The sequence below is a fragment of the Centrocercus urophasianus genome, unplaced genomic scaffold (genome assembly GCF_019232065.1).
Source record: "Centrocercus urophasianus isolate 14NV4802_14NV808 unplaced genomic scaffold, USGS_Curo_1.0 seq_27, whole genome shotgun sequence".
Classification (NCBI taxonomy): Eukaryota; Metazoa; Chordata; class Aves; order Galliformes; family Phasianidae; genus Centrocercus; species Centrocercus urophasianus.
In genome coordinates, this window is record NW_024884833.1 from 6,865,082 (window position 1) to 6,888,743 (window position 23,662).

General features: G+C 39.6%; 1 protein-coding gene across 3 annotated transcripts in view; it reads left to right on the plus strand.

Moving 5' to 3' along the window:
- Positions 1-23,662, plus strand: part of PIP5K1B (phosphatidylinositol-4-phosphate 5-kinase type 1 beta) — a 100,594-nt gene that overhangs the window by 31,250 nt on the left and 45,682 nt on the right. For all 3 annotated transcript variants that reach the window (XM_042826890.1, XM_042826891.1, XM_042826892.1), the window contains exons 2-4: positions 6,921-6,999; positions 9,084-9,152; positions 20,880-21,010. In XM_042826890.1, the coding sequence (XP_042682824.1) occupies positions 9,084-9,152; positions 20,880-21,010 (200 nt within the window). In that variant the 5' untranslated portion in view covers positions 6,921-6,999. The remainder of the gene's footprint in view (positions 1-6,920; positions 7,000-9,083; positions 9,153-20,879; positions 21,011-23,662) is intronic.

Genomic DNA, 23,662 nt, shown 5'->3' on the forward strand with positions numbered 1-23,662 from the left:
TTTCAAAGTACAACCTACTCTGATAAATCTCATAGTCAACCTACAAACTAACACAGCTTTTCTTATTACTACCTATTATTTTTTGTCTGTTTTAATCCAGCTGTTATACTGTATTCTTGGAAATGGAGGGGCTGGGGGAATCAGAGTATCAGAATCTCAGTGCTGTGCTCAGCTTTCTTTCTGATACTCTAAAAATCTGTCAGTTCATTTAATACAGAGTGAGGCATTAGGATAGGTAAATAAGGGTGGTATGAACAGTTTGACAGTTTTATGACCCTTTTTGCTCTGTGGCCTTTGCTGCACTGTCATTTTGCCATGAAAAGAGGCAGATTTTTTTTTCCATTTTATTTTAGGTATGCAGTTCACCATTTCAATTGCTGTGTTGTTTGCATGCCCCTGTAATTTTTCAGACAAAATAGCAGAAGTAATTAGACAAATTTATGTATTAACTGGAGACTGAAGCTGTGTAAAATGAGGTACATTTCCTTAGGAATAATTCTCTTCTGGGGGGGGCAAGGTAAGAGGCATAACAGGCTGTACACTTTGTGATCTGCTTTTTCAGCTCAGTGTGGCTCTTAGCTCTTTCCATTTTTCATCCTAAAAATGAAATGAGAAGCCTTTTCAATTTTTCAGTAATGCAGAAACTATTACAGTACTATCACAGATTTTATCCAGAAGGTGTGACTTTCAGTCTTATCTAAAACCGCTGTAACCAGTTTGGAGGTCAGGAAGGAAACTTGCCAGGATAAGAGAGCTAATTATTTTCTCCTCATTCTTTCTCTTTCATAGTTCACACAGTGAAATTTTCTGGTTGATTTCTTGCAGGGTAAATCAGTGGTATCTCTGATGCAATAAAAATTTTCCTCTACTTTCGTAGCAGGTTTCTGCAAAGACAAGAAGAGATCCTCCGAGCTCCTGGGAAGAGCTGAAGTCATGGCAGTTAAGGCCAGATAGGTGTAAGACTGACTGTAGTTCTTGAATTTTCAGATTTAGTAAAAAGGTTTTTCAGAATTTAAGCTGTTTTCAGAACTTCTAATGGGGTTTTTTTTTTTTGTGCATTGCAGTGTGTTAAGACTGACTCAAGATACAGTGGTTTGGAAATACTAGCTTTTTTACTGTGAATATTTAAGGTATGTGGACGTACAAGGATGTTCGACCTTAGGTGGTTATGTGATTTCTGCTGTAATGGAGCGAGTCCATTTCACAGACTGATGTGTGGAATACTTAATGCAAAAACAAAAAACCACTTGCTTATATCTGTTTACTTATAACTGGATGGCCACATAAACAGTCTCATTTTTTTTTTTTTACTCCAGGGCTGTTTGTCTGTCCTGACATGTCTGAAGAGCTTTCATTGAACTGAAAATTTTAACTATTTGGTGATGGGGTTAACTTGTGATGACCATTGAGAAAACTGTAGTATGTCTCCTGTGTTGCCTATCATTTTTCTGCAGTACAGCAAATTATACTTTCTCTCAATTTGTTTGTTTGCCAAATGGCACAGTACCTAGCACTGCTTGCAAGGTGTTAAGAGAAGCTCTGAATTGTCCATTCACCTTTAAACAGAATCAATTAAAGGGGAAAAAAAAAAAACAAACCCCTCTAGGGAAACTAAAATGTACTTTCTGTCTGTGAATAATATGAATTTTGACAAGTTCTAACAATTTAGGTCACACTTCTCACTTTATGTTAAAGTTTCATCTGCCTCCTGAGTAGTTCTGAAAATAGCATAATGCAAAAAAAACGTTTGAGGTCCCTTCTTCAGTTCCTGTTCCCAGGGACATCCATGTATGCTGGTATTTTTAACTTGCTTTCCTATGGAAACAATGTATGTACAAAACTTGTATGCTTTATCGGAGGATGTCTTGTGTGTGCCAAGTTTCTTCCTTTGCACATAATCTTAAAAATAATCCTACTGTTCAAATTCTGCTGCAGATAGAATAGGAAAGGTATTGTCAGTTTTGGTTGTTGTGAACAAATTCTGGTAGTGGTCCAGAGTTGTATCAAGTTTCATGGAAAAACAGGCAAATTGTGATGACACTTCATAGAGAAAAATGCTACTGATTGATGTACATATCACTGATTGTCAAAGAATCCAGATAAAAGGGAGGTTTTGTAACTGCATTGTCTGTGACAATTTTGTTCAGTGTTTAAGAAACTGTAAGGTTCAATCTTGATCATCCTCATTCCCAAGCAGGCAGGAGAATTAGCTTTACTAGGTTGACATTATTGGTGTTTTTTGTTCCTTGAGCCACTCTTCCCCTAATTTCCCTCTGGTATTGCCAGAACATGGCAGTTCATGAAAGTCTTTTGTACAGATTCTGCTATCCTGGCACTGACTGTGCTACCTGTTAGATGGCAGTCTCTGAAACTGAGAGATGATAGAGAAATGAAAAAGCTGCAGGCAGTTTCATCTATTATGCCTGTTGTGTGGTCAGTGAACCTTACTGTTAATAACTCGAGAGGGTTTGGTGAAGGAAAAGATAGATGAAGAAGGTTTGAAAGTGGAGAATGTGTTGTGAAGAGGTGTAAGGGTAGCACACTGCTGTTGGCTGGTGTCAGTGAGAGGTGGAACTCATGTCCTGAGCATTTGAGGTCATCTCTGGAGAAAAGTACATAGAAAGAGAGTGGCTTGTAAGTGTTGATGACTTTCTTCCTCTGTGGACTGTATTTGTTTTAGAAGTTTTTCTGCTTCCTGCATCATTGTGTAACAAAGATTTCCAGTTTTACCGGAGAGGAAGCCCAACAGTACCCAGCATTGCTTGATGAAAGTATGGTACCAGATAGATCTGTAGGTCTTTGTACTGAACTGAGGAAGTGACTCGACAAGGTACATTTCACAGCTACCACCATGAGTAAAAGTGTACTGGGCAATTTTTACCTGTAAAAGAGAGTTTGCAATGAAATTGTTCTGATATTCTTAGTTGCATTAACAGATGCTGCCTCAGGGTTATAGCAGAGGAGCGGCAAAGATCAGCAAACAATTTGACTGTGATAATGATTTTTCTTTTTAATGGAATATGTAACAAATGCTGCTTGTAGATTTAGAAATGCCTATAAAACAAACATGTAAAGATTTTGTCTTTACATGTTTTTCTGAGAAACTATCACTGTCAGGAATGCAGTCTTAAGTTGAAAACTTCCAGTTGCTTACAGTGAGTAAAATAATTATCTACATCTAGCTATACAGTGTGTTTTTATATTACTGGTCTAAAGCAGTAATGTCTGCTTCTTGTATTCTTTAACTTCCAGTATTTTCCTTGTACCCCCTGGGAAACTATAAGGGTCATCTTGTTTTGCCTTTTATTTGTTATGTTTTATGCTCCTGATATTTAAAATGAAACATGCCAACCATGTCAACCTACAGCCTGGCCCAGCCCGCCCTGCAGCCGCCCGCTGCCCCACACCATCGTGGCAGCAGCTCTTCCCTCCGAGCAGCCCGTCCTGTCCCTGGACACGCACCCATTGCTTACAACAACTGAACATCAGTGCGTGATGAGCTGGAACCAGGACACGGGGAGGGAGCTGTGCAGTGCTAACTCGAGTGACAGCAGATTATTTTATGCGTTGTGATACACTGGCTAAACACAGTCCTGTGAACAATGAACAATAGGGAGCCATGCGTTCAGTGAAAGGAATTTGAAAATAGGTTTCAAGAAGGATTGCCAAAAAAAAAAAAAAAATCGTTTTTTTGGATTATTTGGGACTCTGTTTTAGTCAACATAAATGTTTCTTGGGAATTTTCAAATGAAACATATAGAGTTGCAATTAAAAAATGTATCGCGTCTCTACTGGAATTTTATAACTCCTGTCTTCCCAAAGAAAGATATCCCTCACTTCACAATCACATCTTATTCACGTCATCTGTTTTTGGCAGTGTCTGTATTCATGAATAGCTATTTTAAAGGATGTACTTGTTGTTCTTTTCAGTGTTTGAATAAAAGCCTTAAAAATTAAGGAGGCATTACTTTCAGAGCAATCTTTGTAAACACAGCCCTAGACATGTCCTCTTCCTTCAATGTGGTCCAAGTTTTTTTGTTTGTTTGTTTTGGAGACTGAGAGTAGTATACCCAATGGAATGTCTCACTCAAAACCTAGAAAATAAAAACAGATTTTAACTATCAGCCCAGACAAGGCAGCAATTACAGTAAGAGTCTGCATGGCTTTAAGTTGGAATGTGTGATTTATGTAAGAAAATGATAGGAAGGTGCTGAGAAAGGTGTTTTTTTGAAAGTGTTCTTTACCATAGAAAGCAAGCAGAACTAGATTTTTGTTCAATCTGTGCATGAGGCCTGTAGAATCCTAATTACAGTGTTTTTGATGGAAGTCTGCTTTCAGTGAAGTTAGCAGGGATGCTGATGTTCACTAAAATTGAGCTAAAAGGTCATCAAACTGTTATTGTGAGGTGGGCCTAAGCAACTCGGCTTGCATACAAGCAGCTATTTGCTTGCGGTCTGTCAGAATAGAGTGAATGCCTTCTGCCCTATAAAGAACATGGAAGGGTAAATGGCATGAAGTGGGTGGGCAGCTGAGGCTCACTGATATACACTCCCCGGCAGCGTGGGGAGTGTAGTCATCTTTGATCAGGTGCTGGCCTGCAAACCTCACCCCTACAGTGCTATAGGAAACCTCCTCAGAATCATGGAAACTGTGGTTTCTGTTAGTTAATTAGTGGAGGATTCACTGTTTTATCTTTCTGTGCTCTGCAGTGCTCTTTAAACTTCTACTGGACTTTGTTTCTTTTTCATGTCATGAGGTAGGAATTGAGTTCCGAGCAGCTCAGCCCAGTCCTTCACTGAGTATCTACGACTTTGCTTTCTTCCTAATCCCCTCCCAACTTTGCTATGTTGTGAGCTTGCCTTTCTCAAACGCATGCAGAGGCCCAAAGCGTCAGCTGTGGCAGTTTCCTACCATTGCATTCGGTCAGTCCGTCAGTCAGCCACCATAGCTTGGGTATGGGTCCTAGAAGTATAAGCTGTGTCCTATCTTGTTGCTGTCAAAGCTCAGCAGAGCTGAATCAGTTAGCTCTTAATACACACAGCATAAAGCAGCAGAGGAGGCACTGTGTCTCTGCTCCTGCAGAGCAGGGAGAAAATATGCCAAGTTACACTTGCTTTGCTAAACTTTTTTTGCATGGAATATGGGATGTTTGTCCTATTGAAGGCCTTGAAAGAGGTTAAACAGCTGCAGTTAAGTTAGTTGGGGTGCCTTTTTCTAAAGGCAAAGAGCTGAAATAATTGTAGGTGCCTCTAGGAATGAAATAAACTGGCATATGTAAGAAAAAATTACTCTTTTTATGGTGTGTAACTTTTCATATTTGGCAGTTACTGCAGCTGGGATCTTGGTGTTTTCCTGTTTTTGTCAGTGTTACAGATACATGTTTTCACATGAATGAGTTGTTCTTAAGAAACTTTCTAACTACAGGGGGACGAACAAGCTTTCTGTCCATGTCTGGCACGAGCATACTCTTCAGCTAATGTTAGTGAAAGAAAATTTAGGTGCTGCGTTCAGATTTGGCTTTTGCTGCTGTATATATCTGATAATACTTTAGGAAGTTTTGGGAGAAGTAGAAGATCTTACTGTTCCAATAACCCTGTGGGATTGTTTGCAGGACAGTGATTTGTGGGCTCTTTTTGGCAGTTGTACCCAGGGCTCAGTGTGAAAAGAAAATCTTACCCTCCCTACTGAAATTGTTTTAATAGAAGTTCTTGAACTCTGTGTTTGTGTAATGGCAGAGCCACAAACATGGATCAGCTGATGACATTAAGTTTGTAAGTATGAACAAGCTAAATAAACTCAAGGCAGTTCTAAAAGCTGTCAGAACTGAGTTGTCTTCCATGTGTGGGATGATGGCATTAGGTATCCAAGTAAAGAAATACATTAATTGCTTGAAGGCTAAGATGTACAATGGAGCTAGCTGTAGCAGGAAAATACTAGTACCCACTTGAGAAAGGATTTTTCTGCAGGCTTTATTCTCAGAAAATCTGATTTTCTGTGCTTCTTTTTTTGTTCTTTTATGTACCTAACCACAGGTATGATTTTTAGTCTGCATCCCTGAATGAGTGGAGAATACTGTTCAGAAGTCTTTTATGTTATGGATACTTTTCAGATAATTGGAAAATTAAGTTTGGTGGTTTTTTTTTAATCAATTTTTATATTCATACAATTTGTACTGATTAAGGGCAAATGAGATCTGTTTTCTTCCAGTATAGTTGTGAAATTAAATTGAAGACTAGGTTTAGTGATGTGGCTTAGAATGGTTGTGTAATATGGGAGGACAAACTCATTGCAGGGAGGAGTCAAATAATACCTATTTAATATCTTTTCATATGCATATTAAAACCATTTTAACTATGAAACAGCTCACCTCAAGAAGATTACTCACAGAAGTTATGATGATAACTTATACCATTGTTAAAAACATCCACAATTAGTTTGTTATGTACAGCAGTTCAGTATGCATCCCTCCAAACTATCACGCCTATTGCTTTTTTTGTTGTTGTTGTGTTTTGTTTTTTTTTGAGGGTTAGGAATAAGGGCTATGCCATGAGAGTGGTTTAGTATTCAATTTTAAAACTCTTCTTTAAAGACAGCGTTTAATTTCAAAGTGCTCCAAGTCATGTATATCTACTGCTCTATATAAATGTTTCATAGTGGAGGTTCTGGTGCCATAGCAGTGACATCTCTAGGCTAAAGGCAAGTTGGTCTGTACTAATTTTATCCAGTGTAACACTGCTAGTTTCCTAAGTATATTAGGTGACTTATTTGTACCTAAACTACAGGTGACAATTCTTGAACAGTTTTGCATCTAGCAAGATATTTACCTGGGCTGAAGAACAGTGGGAAAAACGAAATCCTAAGCTGTTCTGTCAAATGTGCATCTGTAATGGCATATTGATAAAAGATTTTTCTTTTAATAGGTTCTGGAAAATAACAACACCAATGAGTGACTTGATCATTGCTCTCAGCTCCAGATGATTTGCCCTGTTTTTCAGAAGGGTATGTATACATCCATTTATGAAAGTGTTGGCAAAATCCAGTATCATTTTAAGATGTGTTCCTGTTGCTTTTTTTTGTTGGGTTCCTTTGCATGTATTCGTTTCTTTTATTTTTGTTTGTTTGTTTTACTTTGACAGCCACACTTAATGTGTCTCATCCACCTGATCTTTAACTTACTCCTTTGTTCTTGATCTAACATTATTTTGCAGCATGACGAAATGCTCTGTCAGTCCCTTGTTGCTAGTTGCAGGTGATACTGTGTGTCAATGTAGCAAAAGGCTTCAGGTCTCTCATAAATGCCATTGAGTATCTGGCTCACCAGCCTCTTAGTTTTGCCTGTCACTGTTCCTTTGAACTTGCAGTCTGCTGAGGAGCAGGATTTCATTGCTGTATCTTCTTGTACAGCTGCATACTGATGTGGAGGAAAAAGGCGTTCATGTTGACTCAGAGTTTTGTGCTGGATATAGCTCGAATGTTTTCCTGTTAGTCTGCATGTAAAATGCCTCCCGGGGTGATCTTTCTGATAGCTCATTTTGTACTGCATACTTGTAAGGTGCTTGGTTGCACAGTGGTTCAGGAGAGAAGACAACGTTCTTCTCTTATATAAATTTTTGAAGAAGGTTTAAAAAAAAAAACAACTGTATGAATGTGACCAACTTATCTATTTTATTGAAAGCTGTATGAAACAGAAGGAAAATTAATATTAGCTTTGGAACAGAACTGCGTGTTTGACATAATTCAGAAAGAAAACGCAGGGAAATAAAATTCCTTTGCATTCCAATAAGAGCTGCATCTGGTCAGTCAACTAAATGTTATCCTTCTGTAGTGTAGACTGCCTGGGATCTTCTCTTGATTGCCAGCATTCAGCATCTAAGAAATAGACGTTGCTTTTTCTCTAAAGAGTTTGCAGGTCAAGTAATTTAGAAACTAAGACAAGTTCATTGAAAGATAACTTAAACTGCTATTCATACTTGAAATTCAAGTACCTGTAGAGAAAAGCTGTTGAAAAATGGCAATTTGTCCTGTAAATTCTGTTATTACTGCCAGATGCTGTTAGCATTTATTGAATTACTTAAAGTAACAGTAATCAAATTCACCTATAGAACTAACAGTATATGTTGTGTATGCTGTGGTAGGCCCGGTGCAGTGCCTCCTGGTCAGTGGCAGAGGAAGAACATGTTGGTGGCAGTCACAGTGGTAGTAATAGCAGCAGTTCCACCCCTGCCACTGTGAATGGATCGACATGAACATATCCAGTGCTTGAGCTGCTACTCTTGGAAAGCTGCAGTTGCTTTGTCTCTGTGTAGCTATAGGTGAAGGCAGTGGGGCTACGAGAGGTCAAATTTGATTGGAGCGTGCACACCTGGGTGGAGATAGGATGTTTACTTCTGGAAAAATGTTTATTTAGGGGAGGGCTATAGGGTAGATGACAGCTGTACAGTAATTGAATGTTCATAGTAAAAGTATTTACCCTTTTAGTAAAAAAGTGATGAAACTGGCTGCTGCAGAATGCGTTGGTGGCCTGCATGGAGCTGGGATGTTATGTTGCTGCTTGCAGTATCTCCTAACAGACGAAGTCTGAGATGCTTGCCTTAGAGCTGAGGAGTCTTAAGTACATAAAGGTAGTAGAACAAGAAATAATCAGGAGTAAATGGGGCAAGGAATATAGGTAGTGTGTTGTACTTGAAAACATATTGCTTTTTGTTCAAACAAAGAAATAGTCTGTGTAAAATGTAATGAGGGAATTAACAATGAGTCTAATATTTCAAATGAAGAGTAAATTTTAGTTGCAGTAGGAAAGTAGGACATGCCAGTTTCAGCTACCCCTATAAAAAGGAAAGAGGTTCTTATAAACGAAATATTTACATTCTGCTCTTTGGGATGTTGTTTCAAGCAAGGTAAAGAGGAAAGCTTAAGATAACTTAAGTGGAAGAGAATTGTCATGAGCTGTCACCAATCTTAGTGGTTTGCTATACTCTTAAAAGTTTGAACTTAGCAAAAGATGGATAATAAATTGCATGATATTTTTCCAAACACTTGTTTTTCCAAAGCATTTAATTTGTAACTTAAACTTCTTTTACTAGATGTCGTCTGTTACTGAAAATGGAGATGTTACGGCTGGAAAGGCAAATGAAGAGAAAACATATAAAAAGGTAAATAAGCCTTATAACCTTTTGATTTCATGCCTTTCCTTTCATATTCATAATTTAAACCTGCTATAAGTGAACCATACTTCAGAACTAAATATAAGAACAAACAAAGCATGTTCTGTGGATTATTTGAAAGTATTTTATTCCTTCTGTGAAATGATAAGCTAATTCAGTATGGTTTTAAAATATACATTCTTGATAGATTGGTGGAAGTTCTTTGCTCTTAGCAACAGAAATACCTCTGTACACAAACAGTTGTCAGAAATTTAGTACAGCGAGTTCCTGAATGCTTTGAATGTTTATGCCAAATGCCTGAGCTACAAACTCACTTTAACACCTCTTCAGTGTTTGCTGCAGAGTGCACTTCTTTTTTTGCAAGGAAATAGTGTTTAAGAGGTGGCGTATTTGGTGTAATATCATGCGTCCATGGTGGCAACATGAGGTTATTTAGAGATTGGTGGTAGGTAGTATTGTTTTTGGCTTTGGTTGTCTCTCAGTGGTTCTCTGGAAGCAGCGCTGTTTAGAACCATCAAAAACCATTGGTAACTAAGGTGAGACATATACATGCATACATATGTACGTGCTTACACAAACCAGTTTTTAGTTACTGGATTTGATCTTTTTCCTTGACAGATATTCTCTAAGAAGTAGTGATATGTTTCCATAATGTAGTATTAAGGTCCATGTGCTCCTACAGTATATGTCATAAATTAGGAGATATTGTTTCTCTGTGTTTCCTACAGCATTGCTGGGAAAGTCAAAAGAGTAAGCTGTTTCTTTTCCCACTCCTCACTCCTTTTGATGGCAATGACATTTTAAGTGTTTGGGATGTCATTCTAGATTATTTTCTCAGAATTTTCTCAGGAGTGAAAGAAAAACAATGTTTGAGAAAATGCGTGGTTGTCTTTTTTAGTTAAAAATTGTCTTCAGTTTCTCTGCTTATGACTTCAAAACACTGAAGTCTTAATAATTTTCCACATCTAGTACTAAAAAAGGTAGAAAAGCTATATGCCCAAAGTAGACATTAATGTATAATGTCTTATAACTGCCTGAGTAGACTGCAGAACTTGGTAGTCCCTGCACAGGAGAATTTGTATTCCTTTCAGTCATCCTATGTGCCTTACTTTGTTCCCATTCAACTCTTAAGTTCAGAGTATTCCAGAGAAAGCCTTGTGAGGATTTATACCATGACACCAATCCTTCTGATATTTTGTGAAAAGTGCATCCACCACATCATACTGGGGTCTCAGTGTCATCTCCAAATTGTGCTCTTTCCTCTGAGCTTCCAATTGTTTGTTTGTACATGGATCTTACAGCAGTTTAACTTCTTTTCTGGTATTCATACTCCCAGTTGTTCTCAGTTCAAGATCCTGTGTTATGGGTACCCCATAGTGCAGTGTTATTGCATATTGTCATTTATGCTCCAGCTTCTGAATACTAATAAAAGATAATAAAGTTTAACCCTAAAACTGATGCATGAAGAATTTAATGATAGTGTGTTTTGCTTTTAATTATGTGTTTCTTCTCATAAGGCAAATCCTTTATAAGTCTTGCACTTTATTCTGTTTCTCACCTTTGCAAGATATTCCATATAACACCATTGAAGGGTTTTTTGTTTCTTTGTTTCTTAATAGAAGGCAACTGCATTTGTGTAGGAAGATGTTTATGAGGTGAGGCTGGCAGGGCCTGTGTTTGACAGCAACATTTCATGTCATCTTCCATTTAATTCCAGATTTTTATGAAACCTTCACAATGGCACCACTTTCTGGTCAAGTCTTATTGGCAGTTGAAACCCACCTATCTTTACCTGCTCACATCAATTTTATTTCCTTTTTTTAAAAAAATTATTATTATTCAGGTTCTTCAATTGTGCTTTACTGTATTGGCAAAAATTGCTGACAGTTTTTGTCCTTTGACTTTCTGTGATACGTTCTCCAGAAATCTGGTTTGGGAAGAGCTTAGTTTCTTAGCTAATTCTTTTTCTACTGCTTGGGCAGTTCCTGCTCCCATCTGCCACATCCCTTGATGGAAGTGGGACTGCTTAGGCAAGATGCTCCCGTAGTTTTCAGATCAGGCCAGGCTTGCTAACTCATTCTTATTGCTCGGAGGCCTCCTTTCCATCTTTTTGTTCTTGTTGTTTAAACGTAATTGAAGTGGAGAAACATATGATGTTTGTCTGTTCATTTCAGAACAGGCAAATTGCACATCTTGGCTTGAATTTTGCCTGTTTGGGCTTTGTCTCTGCTTTGCTTTGACCTTTGGTATACAGCTCCAGGGCAACTGTGTAGCTGTTTCTTAAAATGGAACTGATATATAACTTTGATCTGTAATATTTGTAGCAGTGATGTGCTCTTTTAAGGACGTGCATTGGTTGGTCTGGTAGCCAAACAAGTTGCTTCATGAGGTGCATGTCTGGAGCAGTTCAACAAAGCAATAAAGAGTATAACGAGATAGAATGGGTAACCAAAATGTAGTTCAGAAACACAGACATTATAAAAAATTTTGTAATGCCAAGATTTATTTGGTGATTCAGGGTATTTCTAGTGTCAGTCCTAGGAGTTAATTGTCCTGAGATGTGCTGATAGTCTCAGCGTTAAGGTCATGCTTCCAATACAGAGGGCTTAGTGAAGGAAGAGTCAGTGTCATCCTCCCGCGTCTCCTGCTGTGGGCTGCACTGGTTTCACATGAAGACTCAGCAGCAACTTTATTATAAGCCATGTGGTCTGGTCTTTTAAGTTTTCCTTGGACTTTTCAGCCTTTTCCCAGAGTGAAATGCTGTAGTGTGCCTCTTTAGCTTCTGTTTACCAGCTCTTACTGTAAAGCTAAAAACAAATGAAATCACAGAATCACAGAATTGTAGGGGTTGGAAGGGACCTCCAGAGATCATCGAGTCCAATCCCCTGCCAAAGCAGGTTCCCTACAGCAGGTCGCACAGGTAGGCATCCAGGCTGGTCTGGAACATCTCCAGAGAAGGAGACTCCACCACCTCCCTTGGCAGCCTGTTCCAGTGCTCCGTCACCTCACTGTAAAGAAGTTCTTGCGCACATTTGTGCGGAACTTCCTGTGCTGCAGTTTCCGGCCGTTTCCCCTTGTCCTTCTCCATTCACCACTGGAAAGAGTCTGGCCTCACCATTCTGCCCCCCACACCTTAGATATTTATAGACCTGGATCAGGTCCCCTCTCAGTCTTCTTTTCTCTAGGCTGAACAGACCCAGTTCACTCAGCCTTTTTTCATAGGAGAGATGCTCCAGGCCCTTTCACCATCTTTGTGGCCTCCGCTGGACTCTTTCCAAGAGATCCCTGTCCTTTTTGTACTGAGGAGCCCAGAACTGGACGCAGTACTCCAGATGAGGCCTCACCAGGGCAGAGTAGAGGGGGAGGATCACCTCCCTCGACCTGCTGGCCACACTCTTTTTAATGCACCCCAGGATGCCATTGGCCCTCTTGGCCACAAGGGCACACTGCTGGCTCATGGCCAACCTGTCGTCCACCAGGACACCCAGGTCCCTCTCTGCAGAGCTCCCCTCCAGCAGCTCATCCCCCAACCTGTACTGGTGCATGCAATTATTCCTCCCCAGATGCAAGACTCTGCACTTGCTTTTGTTAAACCTCATCCGGTTTTTTTCTGCCCAGCTCTCCAGCCTGTCCAGGTCTCGCTGAATGGCAGCACGGCCTTCAGGCATGTCAGCCAATCCTCCCAACTTCGTATCATCAGCAAACTTGCTGAGGGTGGCCACTATCCCCTCATCAAGGTCATTGATGAAGATGTTGAACAAGACCGGACCCAGCACAGACCCCTGGGGGACACCGCTGGTTACAGGTCTCCAGCCAAACTCTGCACCACCAACAACGACCCTCTGTGCTCTGCCAGTCAGCCAGTTCTCAACCCACCTCACTGTCCACTCATCTATCCCACACTTCCTCAGCTTTGTTATAAGGATGTAGTGGGGGACAGTATCAAATGCCTTGCTGAAATCAAGGTAGACTACATCCACTGCTCTCCCCCCATCCACCCAGCCAGAGACAACATCATAGAAGGCTACCAGGTTGGTTAAGCACGACCTCCCCCTTGTGAACCCGTGCTGACTACTCCTGATAACCTCCTCTTCTTCCAATTGTCTGGAGATGACATCCAGTACAAGCTGTTCCATCACCTTTCCAGGGACAGAGGTGAGGCTGACTGGCCTATAATTGCCTGGGTCTTCCTTCTTGCCTTTTTTGAAGACCAGGGTGACGTTGGCTATCTTCCAGTCTTCAGGCACCTCCCCAATCCTCCAAGACCTCTCAAAGATGACCAAAAGCGGTTCAGTAATCACCTCTGCCAGCTCCCTCAGCTCCCATGGATGCATCCCATCGGGTCCCATGGATTTGTGAACGTTGGTGTTGCTTAGGCGCTCTCGGACCACCTCTTCCCTGACCGAAGGGAGGTCTTCCATTCCCCAGATCCTCTCACTAACCTCCAGGGTCTCAGATTCCCGAGGGGGAGCTTTTTCACTGAAGACAGAAGCAAAGAAGGCATTCAGTATCTCTGCCTTCTCAGCATCCCCCGTTACCAGAACACCTCCATCACTTAGCAGGGGAGCCACATTCTCCCTAGTCTTCCTTTTACTGTTAATGTACTTGAAAAAACCTTTTTTATTATCCTTTATCCCCTTCACCAGATTTAATTCCAGGCGGGCTTTAGCCTTCCTCATCACATCCCTGCAGACCCTGACAACATTCCTGTATTCCTCCCAAGTGGTCAGACCCTTTTTCCACATTTCATGGGCCTTCTTCTTTCCTTTGAGTTTGTGCACAAGCTCCTTGCTCATCCACACAGGTCTCCTGCCACCCTTTCCTGATTTCTTCCTCACAGGGACACACCGATCCTGAGCTTGGAAGAAGAGCTGCTTAAATGCTGACCAGCTCTCACAGGCCCCCTTGCCTTCCAACACCCTAGCCCATGAGACAGCTCCAAGTAGGCCCCATAAGAGATCATAGTTGGCTCTCCTTAAGTCCAGGGTAGCAATCCTACTTTTTGCTTTACTTCTTCCACTCAGGATCTTGAATTCCACCATCCAGTGGTCACTACAACCCAAGCTGCCCCCGACCTTTACTTCCCTGACAAGCCCTTCTCTATTAGTGAGAATAAGGTCCAGCAGTACCCCTCTCCTCGTTGATTCCTCAACCACCTGCATCAGGAAGTTGTCTTCAAATCCTTGTGGATAAGTAAGGTTCTGATACAACTTTGCTTGAAAGGTTATGATTTCCTTACATAATGATGGTGGAAAGGGGGAATGTCTCAGTCTCATATCACTTTGTCCTGAGTAATTTTTGCTTTTTGCCTAGTTGCAGTGTCCACTCATTTTTCATAATAGTGTGCAAGGATTATGTCCATACAGCTTTCATCACATTAATGTGTCAAGTGCATACAAATAGGAAAAGTAATACATGGAAAATGTCTGATGTAAAATTTAGTGACTCATAGGGGAAAGTTAAATAAACATTGGCTTTGGAGGCATTTTCCATTTGTCATATCCACTGAGAAAGAAGCCTAACAAATCAATACATATTAAACGATATTTTTGCTTGATCTGGAAATGTAAGGAAATGTAAATATCCCTTATTAAGAACTGTGATTAATTTCTTCATAAGGAAAACATGGAAGAAAATGAGAGAGAAAATAAAGCAAACTGTAGTTTTTATCTATTTTATATATGTTTAAAAACATTTTTTCTTGGAGAAAGGTGAAGGTAGATTACATCTGGTGTAAATGAAACTACTTTCTTTAGCACTGTACTGTCAGGCTCATTGACATGAATAATGGTTTACTGAAGTGTTTGTCCACCTGGGGACAAATTGTATCTTAACTGTTGTTTGAAAAGAAAAGATGTTCTGCAGTGGCAGAAATGTTCACCACCTTTTCCTTGTGGGTTACTCACCCTTCTGAAGACCCTGGAGCTGATGTAGATACTGCTTTGAGTGCACTGGCTGAAGTAGAGATAGGCTATGCAGTTTTGTCTAGTGATTTTGGACAGCTGGAGAGTGAATTAGAGCTGAAGACTCTAATTTGCTCCCTTTTCTGCTGTTTCCTGTATAGCGTGGCTCATCATGCAAATGCTGTCATTCAGAACACCACCCCACACTTTTCCTTCTTTAACCCCAACTTTTATTGATGAACAGTGTCAAATGGTGCAGGGTATAGCTTAGGTGCAATGGGGTAGCTGCCCTGGCTGCGTCCCCTGCCCACTCCTTGTGCACTCCCATCTTCTCACTGGTAAGGCAGCATAAAAGTTGAAAAATCCTTGGCTTTGTGTAAACCCTCAGTGTGTTAACAAGACTGTTTTCATCACAAATTGAAAGCACAGCACTGTACCAGTTATTATGAAGAAAATTATCTCTGTCCCAGCTAAGGTCTGAAGGAATCTTATTCACAATTGAGAACTTTATTTCTGTGGTATTTTTGCTGTGTATTACCAGTGTGTTCCAAACATGTCCTGAATTCATGTAGAATAGTCTTAAGAGCTATTATAAACATTTGTGATAATGACTGTTTTTAAGTTCATCCCAATCAGTTAAAAATAAACTTTCATTTTTATGAAGAAGTTCTTTCCTCAGAGGGCAGTGAGTCACTGGTACAGGATGCTCAGAGAAGCTGCGGATGCCCCATTCCTGGAGGTGTTCAAGGCTAGCTATGATGGGGCAGCTGAGCTGGTGGGTGACAGCCTTCGCCCATGGCAGGGGGTGGAACTACGTGATATTCAAAGTGCCTTCCAAGCCAAACCACTTTGTGTTTTCTCCAGGAGGAAATAAAGCTAGGAATAAGTTAGCATGTAGACCTGTCAGTTTTGTTTATGGAACTTCAGATACTTCCAGTAGTTTCTTTATAATTTTGTTTAGCTCAGCTAAAATAGTGATAGGTATCTTACTTGTCTGAATTCTTGAGGCCTTCTTTTCTTCAGTTTCCTTCAGTAGTCATGTTTTGACCCAGATCTCAGACAGAAGAAAATGTGATTTGCTATACACATGAACACTTTAAAGATCCAAGATGATGTCTTGATTTGCTAAAACGTTGTTAAAAGCCTTGCTCAATCATTGCTAAGAGTCCTAACTATACAGATATTGGAATTCATAACTGTATCAAGACAGTGGCACAGTTATAAGTATGCAGCAGTCTCTTATTTTTCTCCTGAGATTTTACTGATTCAGTTATCAGAATCTGCTGACAGTCGTGCAGCTTTTGCATTGCAGTGTAATCAGTCATATATAATAGTTCCTTAATCTGCTTCCTGACATTCCTTACAGTGATAGAAATAATGAGGCATGAACAGATCTGTTGAAGCACTGGAAATGTATAGAAGAAAATCAGACCAGAACACTTATGTTCTTATTCTGGAAACCTGTTACCAGTTTTCTAAAATCTCTGCTTGTAATCCAAAGTCTACCCCAGATGCATACTCATTTGGCATGATTATTTCTTATGGTAACATATTTTACAGTTCTTCTTAGTGTATTACAATTAGCACCTTGCCTTGTTCAAAATTGGCTATCTGTGGCATCAGTCACTTTGCCCAGGAGCAATGGGAATTTATCTGAAAAAAAAGAAAATTGGCTACCTATTGTTGGAGCTTGCAAACATGTGCTAACAGCATTGCTGCATGACTGTTGGCATTGGTTTACATCCAAAAACCAATGTGTGTGGGTAGAATTGTTCTGCCAACATTGAAACTTTCCTACTGGAGCTGCACTGGAACATACATTTTTCAGTAGCATACTACTGAATGTTTTGTACTCGGAAAGAAAGAAAATAATACAATAATAGCAGTTGTACTTGTTTAATGACCTAGCTTTATACTGGCATTCAGTGCAGTATGTCAGAAAAAATGTGTGTGTAAGCTTATATTGTGTAGCACAGTTATTGATGACTTTAATATGGAAAGTACAGTGAACACCATGTGGAACAGCATGTAACGCTTCACTGCTTTGTTCATAGGCATAGTTCTAGGATGCAAAGAAAAAGAATGGCCAAAGAATGTGGCATAGGCTGGTGTAATTGATAGCCTTCAGAAAGAGCAAATACACTCTGGATATTTCTACTTTCTGCTGCAGAACAGAGTGTTTTTCTAAATCTGTGACACCACTGCCATTTACATCTGGATTATACAAATAAATACCTGTCTTTTTGTTTTGTTTATTTTCTATTATGATAGATTGCCTTATCATAACAAAAACCCTGGGTAGAGCTCTCCTTTGGAGGTCACAGCTGCTTTTTGCAAAGAAAACTAGCAAGACTAAGGAAACTTTTTTTCTGTAAGAGCGGCAGCTTAGTAGTAACTGTTAACTCCTGCCTTCCACAACAAAATCCAAAGATGGGGTGGATGGCAGAAGTCCAATTAAATGAAGTCTGACTTGCTGTGCAAGCAGCTGGCAGAGAAGCAGGCAGTGTGAACTTAAGAAAGAGTGAAAGAACAGAGTGGAGTTGCAAGTTGTGGAGAAACACAGGAAAGAGTTTAATCACTGAAGTTTTCTAGTTGCTCTGTTTTTACATGCCCTTTTTGTAATTTAATATGAAAGGAAACTGGTGGTTCAAATGTGGCAGCTGCAGAGACATGCTGAGGTGGTCTGGCTGCCTCTGAACGCTTCAGCAGAAGCAGCTGCTGGAAGTGTTCTGTCAGTGGGACACTACAAGTGCCCAAAGAAAGGAAAAATATAGTGCAGAAGGAATGGACTCCCAAGTAACTGCACACACAGATTGAATCTAGTAGCAATTTCTTAATGTTCAAGAGTTTTTTTTAATGTACTGCATGGAGAAGGCTTTCTGTTTTCCAACAACACTGTCCTCAGGTGGTTTGACCTATGAATTTACACAATTTATGGAGACTTAGTTTCTTTTCATGGTTCTGGAAAAGATAAGCTATGTTTGCAGAGGAGAGGTGGTGTGTTTAGATTCCTGGTACTTGTGGTAACCAGTATAACTGAAGAACAGTTGTTTACTTGTAGGAAATTCGGATCTGTCCAAATCCATGCATCTAGAATAATTTTGACTGAGTGGAGCCCTGGGGATTATTCATTTATTTATCTTCAGAGAGGCTGCGACTTTCAGGAGGGCTTCTGTATGCAAATCTATACCAATCCCTTTCTGAAATGCCATTGCTTAATGCCATTTTGATGGTATTAAGAAGTGTGTTTACAGTTTAGGCAGTGTGCATTGTGTTTCAGTTAAAATAAGGAGTCGCGGAAGTGGGGATTTCATTGGGAATTTTTGGTATATTGCCAGACTCAGGTTCTTTACACTTAGTCTGATTTCAGGGTAATGTAATAGTAATGTAATGTAATAAGACTTAATGTGAACATACATTATAGTAGTGTTGTTAAAGCTTTGAAGAGCTTTTAAGGAACTGTAGTCTGTTCAGGCTCTAGGAACTGATGCATGGAGAGGAGTTTGACCTCCTTCGTGAAGCAGGTATTTTTTCAGCTAACTGGAGATGAGCACTATCTTGTGTTTTCACAAGGCAAAGAGCTGTGAAGTAGACAACCAATTCATTGATTCAGTTCTACCACCCAGTAGAACAGGCTGGTGAAAGAGATAAGAGCAGTCTTTTCTTCACAGATAGTAGTAAAAAGAAATGAACTAATGGTAGCTGTGTGGGAAAAACAGTTGCAGAACAGTGCTAATCAGCAGTGGTTTCTTATCTATCAGGTGCCTTTTGCTCCCCATGTCATAAATAGGACTGTCATAACTAGGTAGCTCTACTATTTCATTAGAAAAAAATTGAAAACCTAGATTGTTTTACTTACATTTATTTATACGACTGTTAAAAAGGGTGGAAAAAAACAAAAATAATCTTGCCTTTCAGAGTGATAATGAGGTGAAATTTCTGAGGAAAAGAATATGAGCATTATAGCAGGTGCTTTATAGCACCTGCAATAAGCCAGGTGTCTTGCAAAAGAATCACCATCTTTGCCCTCGAAAGTTCATAGGCTAAGCTTCAGTTGCAATAAAATGAGTTATAAAAAAGGAAAACAGATACACAAGGACAAAGTTCATATCCTTTAAGTTCCATATGACATTTCTGGGATGTGCTAAAAAGGGCAAGAATGTTGAATTTGTGGACTGCTTGTGGGGAATATGAAGCCTTAGTAAACATCTGATTGAGTGTTAAGAATGGGAAAAATGAGAGTAGGGTAAACTTCATAAAATTAAGTGAAGGCTGAATCCAGTGCAATTTCTTTCTGTTCATGGTTGTTTTTTGCTTTTTAAAGTATTAATTTATTATTATTAATAGTCCCATAGATAGATAACATGTAAGAAAACCTGTTTAAAAGGATAAATGTATTTACCATTTGCCAGCCATTTATATTGAAACTGTAATGACCTTAACGTTCTAATGGAATTAGTTATTTGACAACATATTATATGATTTCTGGTAATTATAGTACTTACAGTTTTGCACTTTGCTGCCATCTGTCACATGTCAATAGCATGTTATGAAATATTGGTGGGATATTCTGCCGTACCACCAACGTCCACCTCTGTCACTGAGCCAATGTATGGGGCTTTTTTTGTATGGTGTATCCTCTGTGTTTGGTAAAATGCAATAGTATTGTGTTAGCAGCTGTGCTTTCCAGTTGTAGTCCCTCAATGTGACAGTGAACAAGATGGGTGTCCAGATGTGAAGCATAAACTCTATTCACATGTGTATTGATTTGATCAAAGTTGCATAATTGCTGCTTGTGCTGGACATTAATCGTGCATGAATAGAGTCCTTTCAAAGAAAGAAAAATGTGAATCTTCTTACAACACCAGCCAGATCTTTTTATTAATCAAAGTTGCAGTTGAAGAATGGTAGCATTGTTTGTTCCTGCCAAATTGCCTGTTCTGAACTATTATAAAATTGCAACTTCAGCTTGGTGTGCAGTCTTAATTAATGAGGAGCTACACATCTCTATCTTCTCTAAAAATAAGCAGTGGCTCTGGCATGTGCTGTTCTGAGGACTAAAATATGTGTAGTTTTGTATATGTGAACTTTTTCTTATGTAATTTTCACTCCCTTCTGAAATATTTTTGTTCAAGTGCTGCAGTAATTCTGGCCATGGAACTTAAGGGGTTTTCACTGATACCATGTCTAGTTTGATGGATGAGAGATAACATCTGAGAACAAGCATCAAAATGGTGCCTTTGAACTACTGAAAGTACACCATGCAAAGGGAAGTTATTCCCTTCTTGTCCAACTTACTTACCTTTTTAGTGGTTTGCTTTATTCAATCCTTTCATCTTTTCTTTGCTTCATTTGCGCTTCCATGTCAGATGCTATTTTTTCAGAGTGCCCTTCTGCTGCTGTCACACATCAACAGCATGTAATGGAGTATTGGTGAGAAGGTTCACCCTCTGCTGCCATACAGTCAGCTTCTGCCTCTGATGATGGGCAAACATAATAAAATATGAGGCATTACTTTTGGAGAAGACATTGTGCATTTTCGTGGTATTTGTAACTTTTTTTTCCCAGAATGCAACACATACAGTTTCAGACCCTAGAATAGGTTTGAAAGTCTAATAGGCTTTTGGAACAACACAGTATTTCTTTAAATCTTTTAATTGATAAGAAGTTGACTCTAGATGAAAGTTTTCTTCTGCTCTTAAAGGCTGAGAAAGAAAGAGGATGTGGCATTGTTATTACAAAGTTATGTTACTGATAAGAACAGAAATTTATCTGTAATTAACTGATGCTTGAATTCTTACTTTCTATGCAGACTACGTCCTCAGCTATTAAAGGTGCTATCCAGCTGGGAATAGGATACACTGTAGGAAACCTTACTTCAAAACCAGATAGAGATGTTCTTATGCAAGACTTCTACGTAGTGGAAAGTGTCTTCTTACCCAGGTAAGGATAAGCCCATTCAATCTATTTTCTAGCAGAATTTCATAATGAAATTCTACCTAAATATTTAAAATAAGAGTTGTTTTACAATTATGGCAAAATTGGGTTGGAAGATTGAGGGAAAGGAACTTGAAAATGCTCCTGTCTTCATGTTGTCAAGTTTGGTTCATGTGTGGAGTTGGAATGTTACTTCATAAATTGTTCCTAATAATTTGCAATGAATCATAGAATCATAAAATGGCTTAGGTTGGATGGGACCTCAAGTTGGATGGGATCATCAAGCTCCAACCCCTCTGCCACAGGCAGGCCACCATCCTCCATATCTAATAGACCAGCTGCCCAGGGCCCCATCCAACCTGGCCTTGAATACCTCCTGGGACCAGGGCATCCACAACCTCTGGGCAGCCTGTTCCAGCGCCTCACCACTCTCATGGTAAAGAACTATCCCTTGATATCCAAGCTAAATCTTCCTTCCTTCAACTTAAAACCATTTCCTCTTGTTCTGCCATTATCTCCCCTTGTAAAGAGTTGATTTCCCTCCTGTTTGTAGGCACCCTTTAGGTAATGAAAGGCTGCAATGTGATCACCCCACAGCCTTCTGTTTTCCAGACTGACCAAGCCCAGCTCTCTCAGCCTGTCTTTGTAAGGAGAGGTGCTCCAGCCCTCTGGTCATTTTTGTGGTCCTCCTCTAGGCCCACTCTAACAGCTCTCTGTCTTTCTTCTTTTGGATGCTTATATCAGTGCTTGGAGATTATTAGTGTTAATAAATGGGAAGAGGAATTGACAGTGTTCAGAATAATTGCAGGTAGGTACTTCTGAAATTGATCTCTCCTGATGTAAATTTGGTAGTTTAAATTCCTAATTTCCTCTGAACTGAGAGATGTTTCAAGAGAAAGACGCTGTATTTCTTATGTGAAAAGAAGCATTTAATTGCATTCTCTATTCAGAGGACTTGGGAGTATCCATATCGCGTTCTGGTGAAGATGGTGAAGATGGTAAAGGGCCTGGATGGTGAAAGGCCTGGAGCATCTCTCCTATGAAAAAAGGCTGAGTGAACTGGGTCTGTTCTGAAAAGGAGACTGAGAGGGGAACTGATCCAGGTCTATAAGTATCTAAGGTGTAGGGGGCAGAATGGTGTGGCTGGACTCTTTTCAGTGGTGAATGGAGACATGACAAGGGGAAACATCCAGAAACTGCAGCATAGGAAGTTCCGCACAAGTGTGTGTAACACACACTTCTTGACAGTGAGGTGACGGAGCACTGGAACAGGCTGCCCAGGGAGGTGGTGGAGTCTCCTTCTCTGGAGATGTTCAAGACCTGCCTGGATGCCGACCTGTGCGACCTGCTGTAGGGAACCTGCTTTGGCAGGGGGGTTGGACTCCATGATCTCTGGAGGTCCCTTCCAACCCCTACAATTCTGTGATTCTGTGGTGCCGACTGTAAGGTTCATGATCTTTCTCTTGGTGATTAGATATAGATTTGTTACCTGTGTACTTATCCAGTGTAACCACAATTTTTCACTTGTTCATAAAAATAAAAACAAATTACAACTTAAAACTGAGAAGTTTGTATAGCATGTAAAAAAAGTTTGCTTTTTTTTTTTTTTTTTTTTTTTTTTTTTTTTTGAAAATAGATTGAGCCATCATATTTGCAAAGTGTCCAACTGTGATAGTTATGCAGGGTTCCATTATGCAGGGTTCTATAGTAGTTTGTGTGACTGTTTTGTTGTTTGTGAAACAAAATAAAACATACATGTTAAAAGTGTTTCATGATGTAGCGCAACTTCAGGCAAAAAAAAATCTGTTTTTTTAACACGTGAGATCAAGTTGAATAAAATGGTTTGTAGTCGTTAGCATCACAGACCTTGTGAAATTTGCATCCTTGGGCACTCAGAAATTACAGTTTTGTATTTGGTTATGTTTTTAAGGGAGGACTAGGAGAGATTACTTCTGGCTGAAAAAGAGAACAAAGGCAAAAGCAATAGCCTATTTGTACTAACATAAAATTGATTCTAAAAGCTTTAATAGCACCTTTCTCAACAGTTATCTTAAAAAAAAAAAAAAAAAAAGAAAAAAAAAAAACCACAAAAAATAAGAGCATGAAGAAAATGATGTAAATGAAAGAAATGCCTAGAGCAGCCAGTGATCTGACTTCTTGTTGTTGTGTAGCAGTCTAGTAAGCAGCAGTACATAATACAGTGACTCATAATACATTGACTCATCTTGACTGTAACAAAGAGCCTTTCTATGTAAAGCCTTGCTGGTAACACTCTGTGAAACCAGAAGTTGGCTATCCGTAGAAGTCTCTTAAATCATGATGTTTCACTTCTTAAACTGACGAAAAAATTCCATATTTCAAGTCCTTCTCTTGTCTTTATTTAACTTGCACCTTTGTCTAAATCTTTTCCATCTGAAGTGCTATTAACTTGTATAAATCATAATACAGTGTTAAATGAGTTATAATAATTTAGTGTTACAGACTTCAGTCTTTCTGGCTATTAGTATATTGGGTCTTGGCATTGTGTGGATAACTTCTAAGTCCTGTCTGCAGCTGACTTCGCTACTACAGCTCGAGATAAAAAGCTGAGGCTTTATGTCCCTTCTGTGGGAGGCTGAGCTCCAGAGGTATGGTTCAGGTGCTCTTCACACTTTCCTA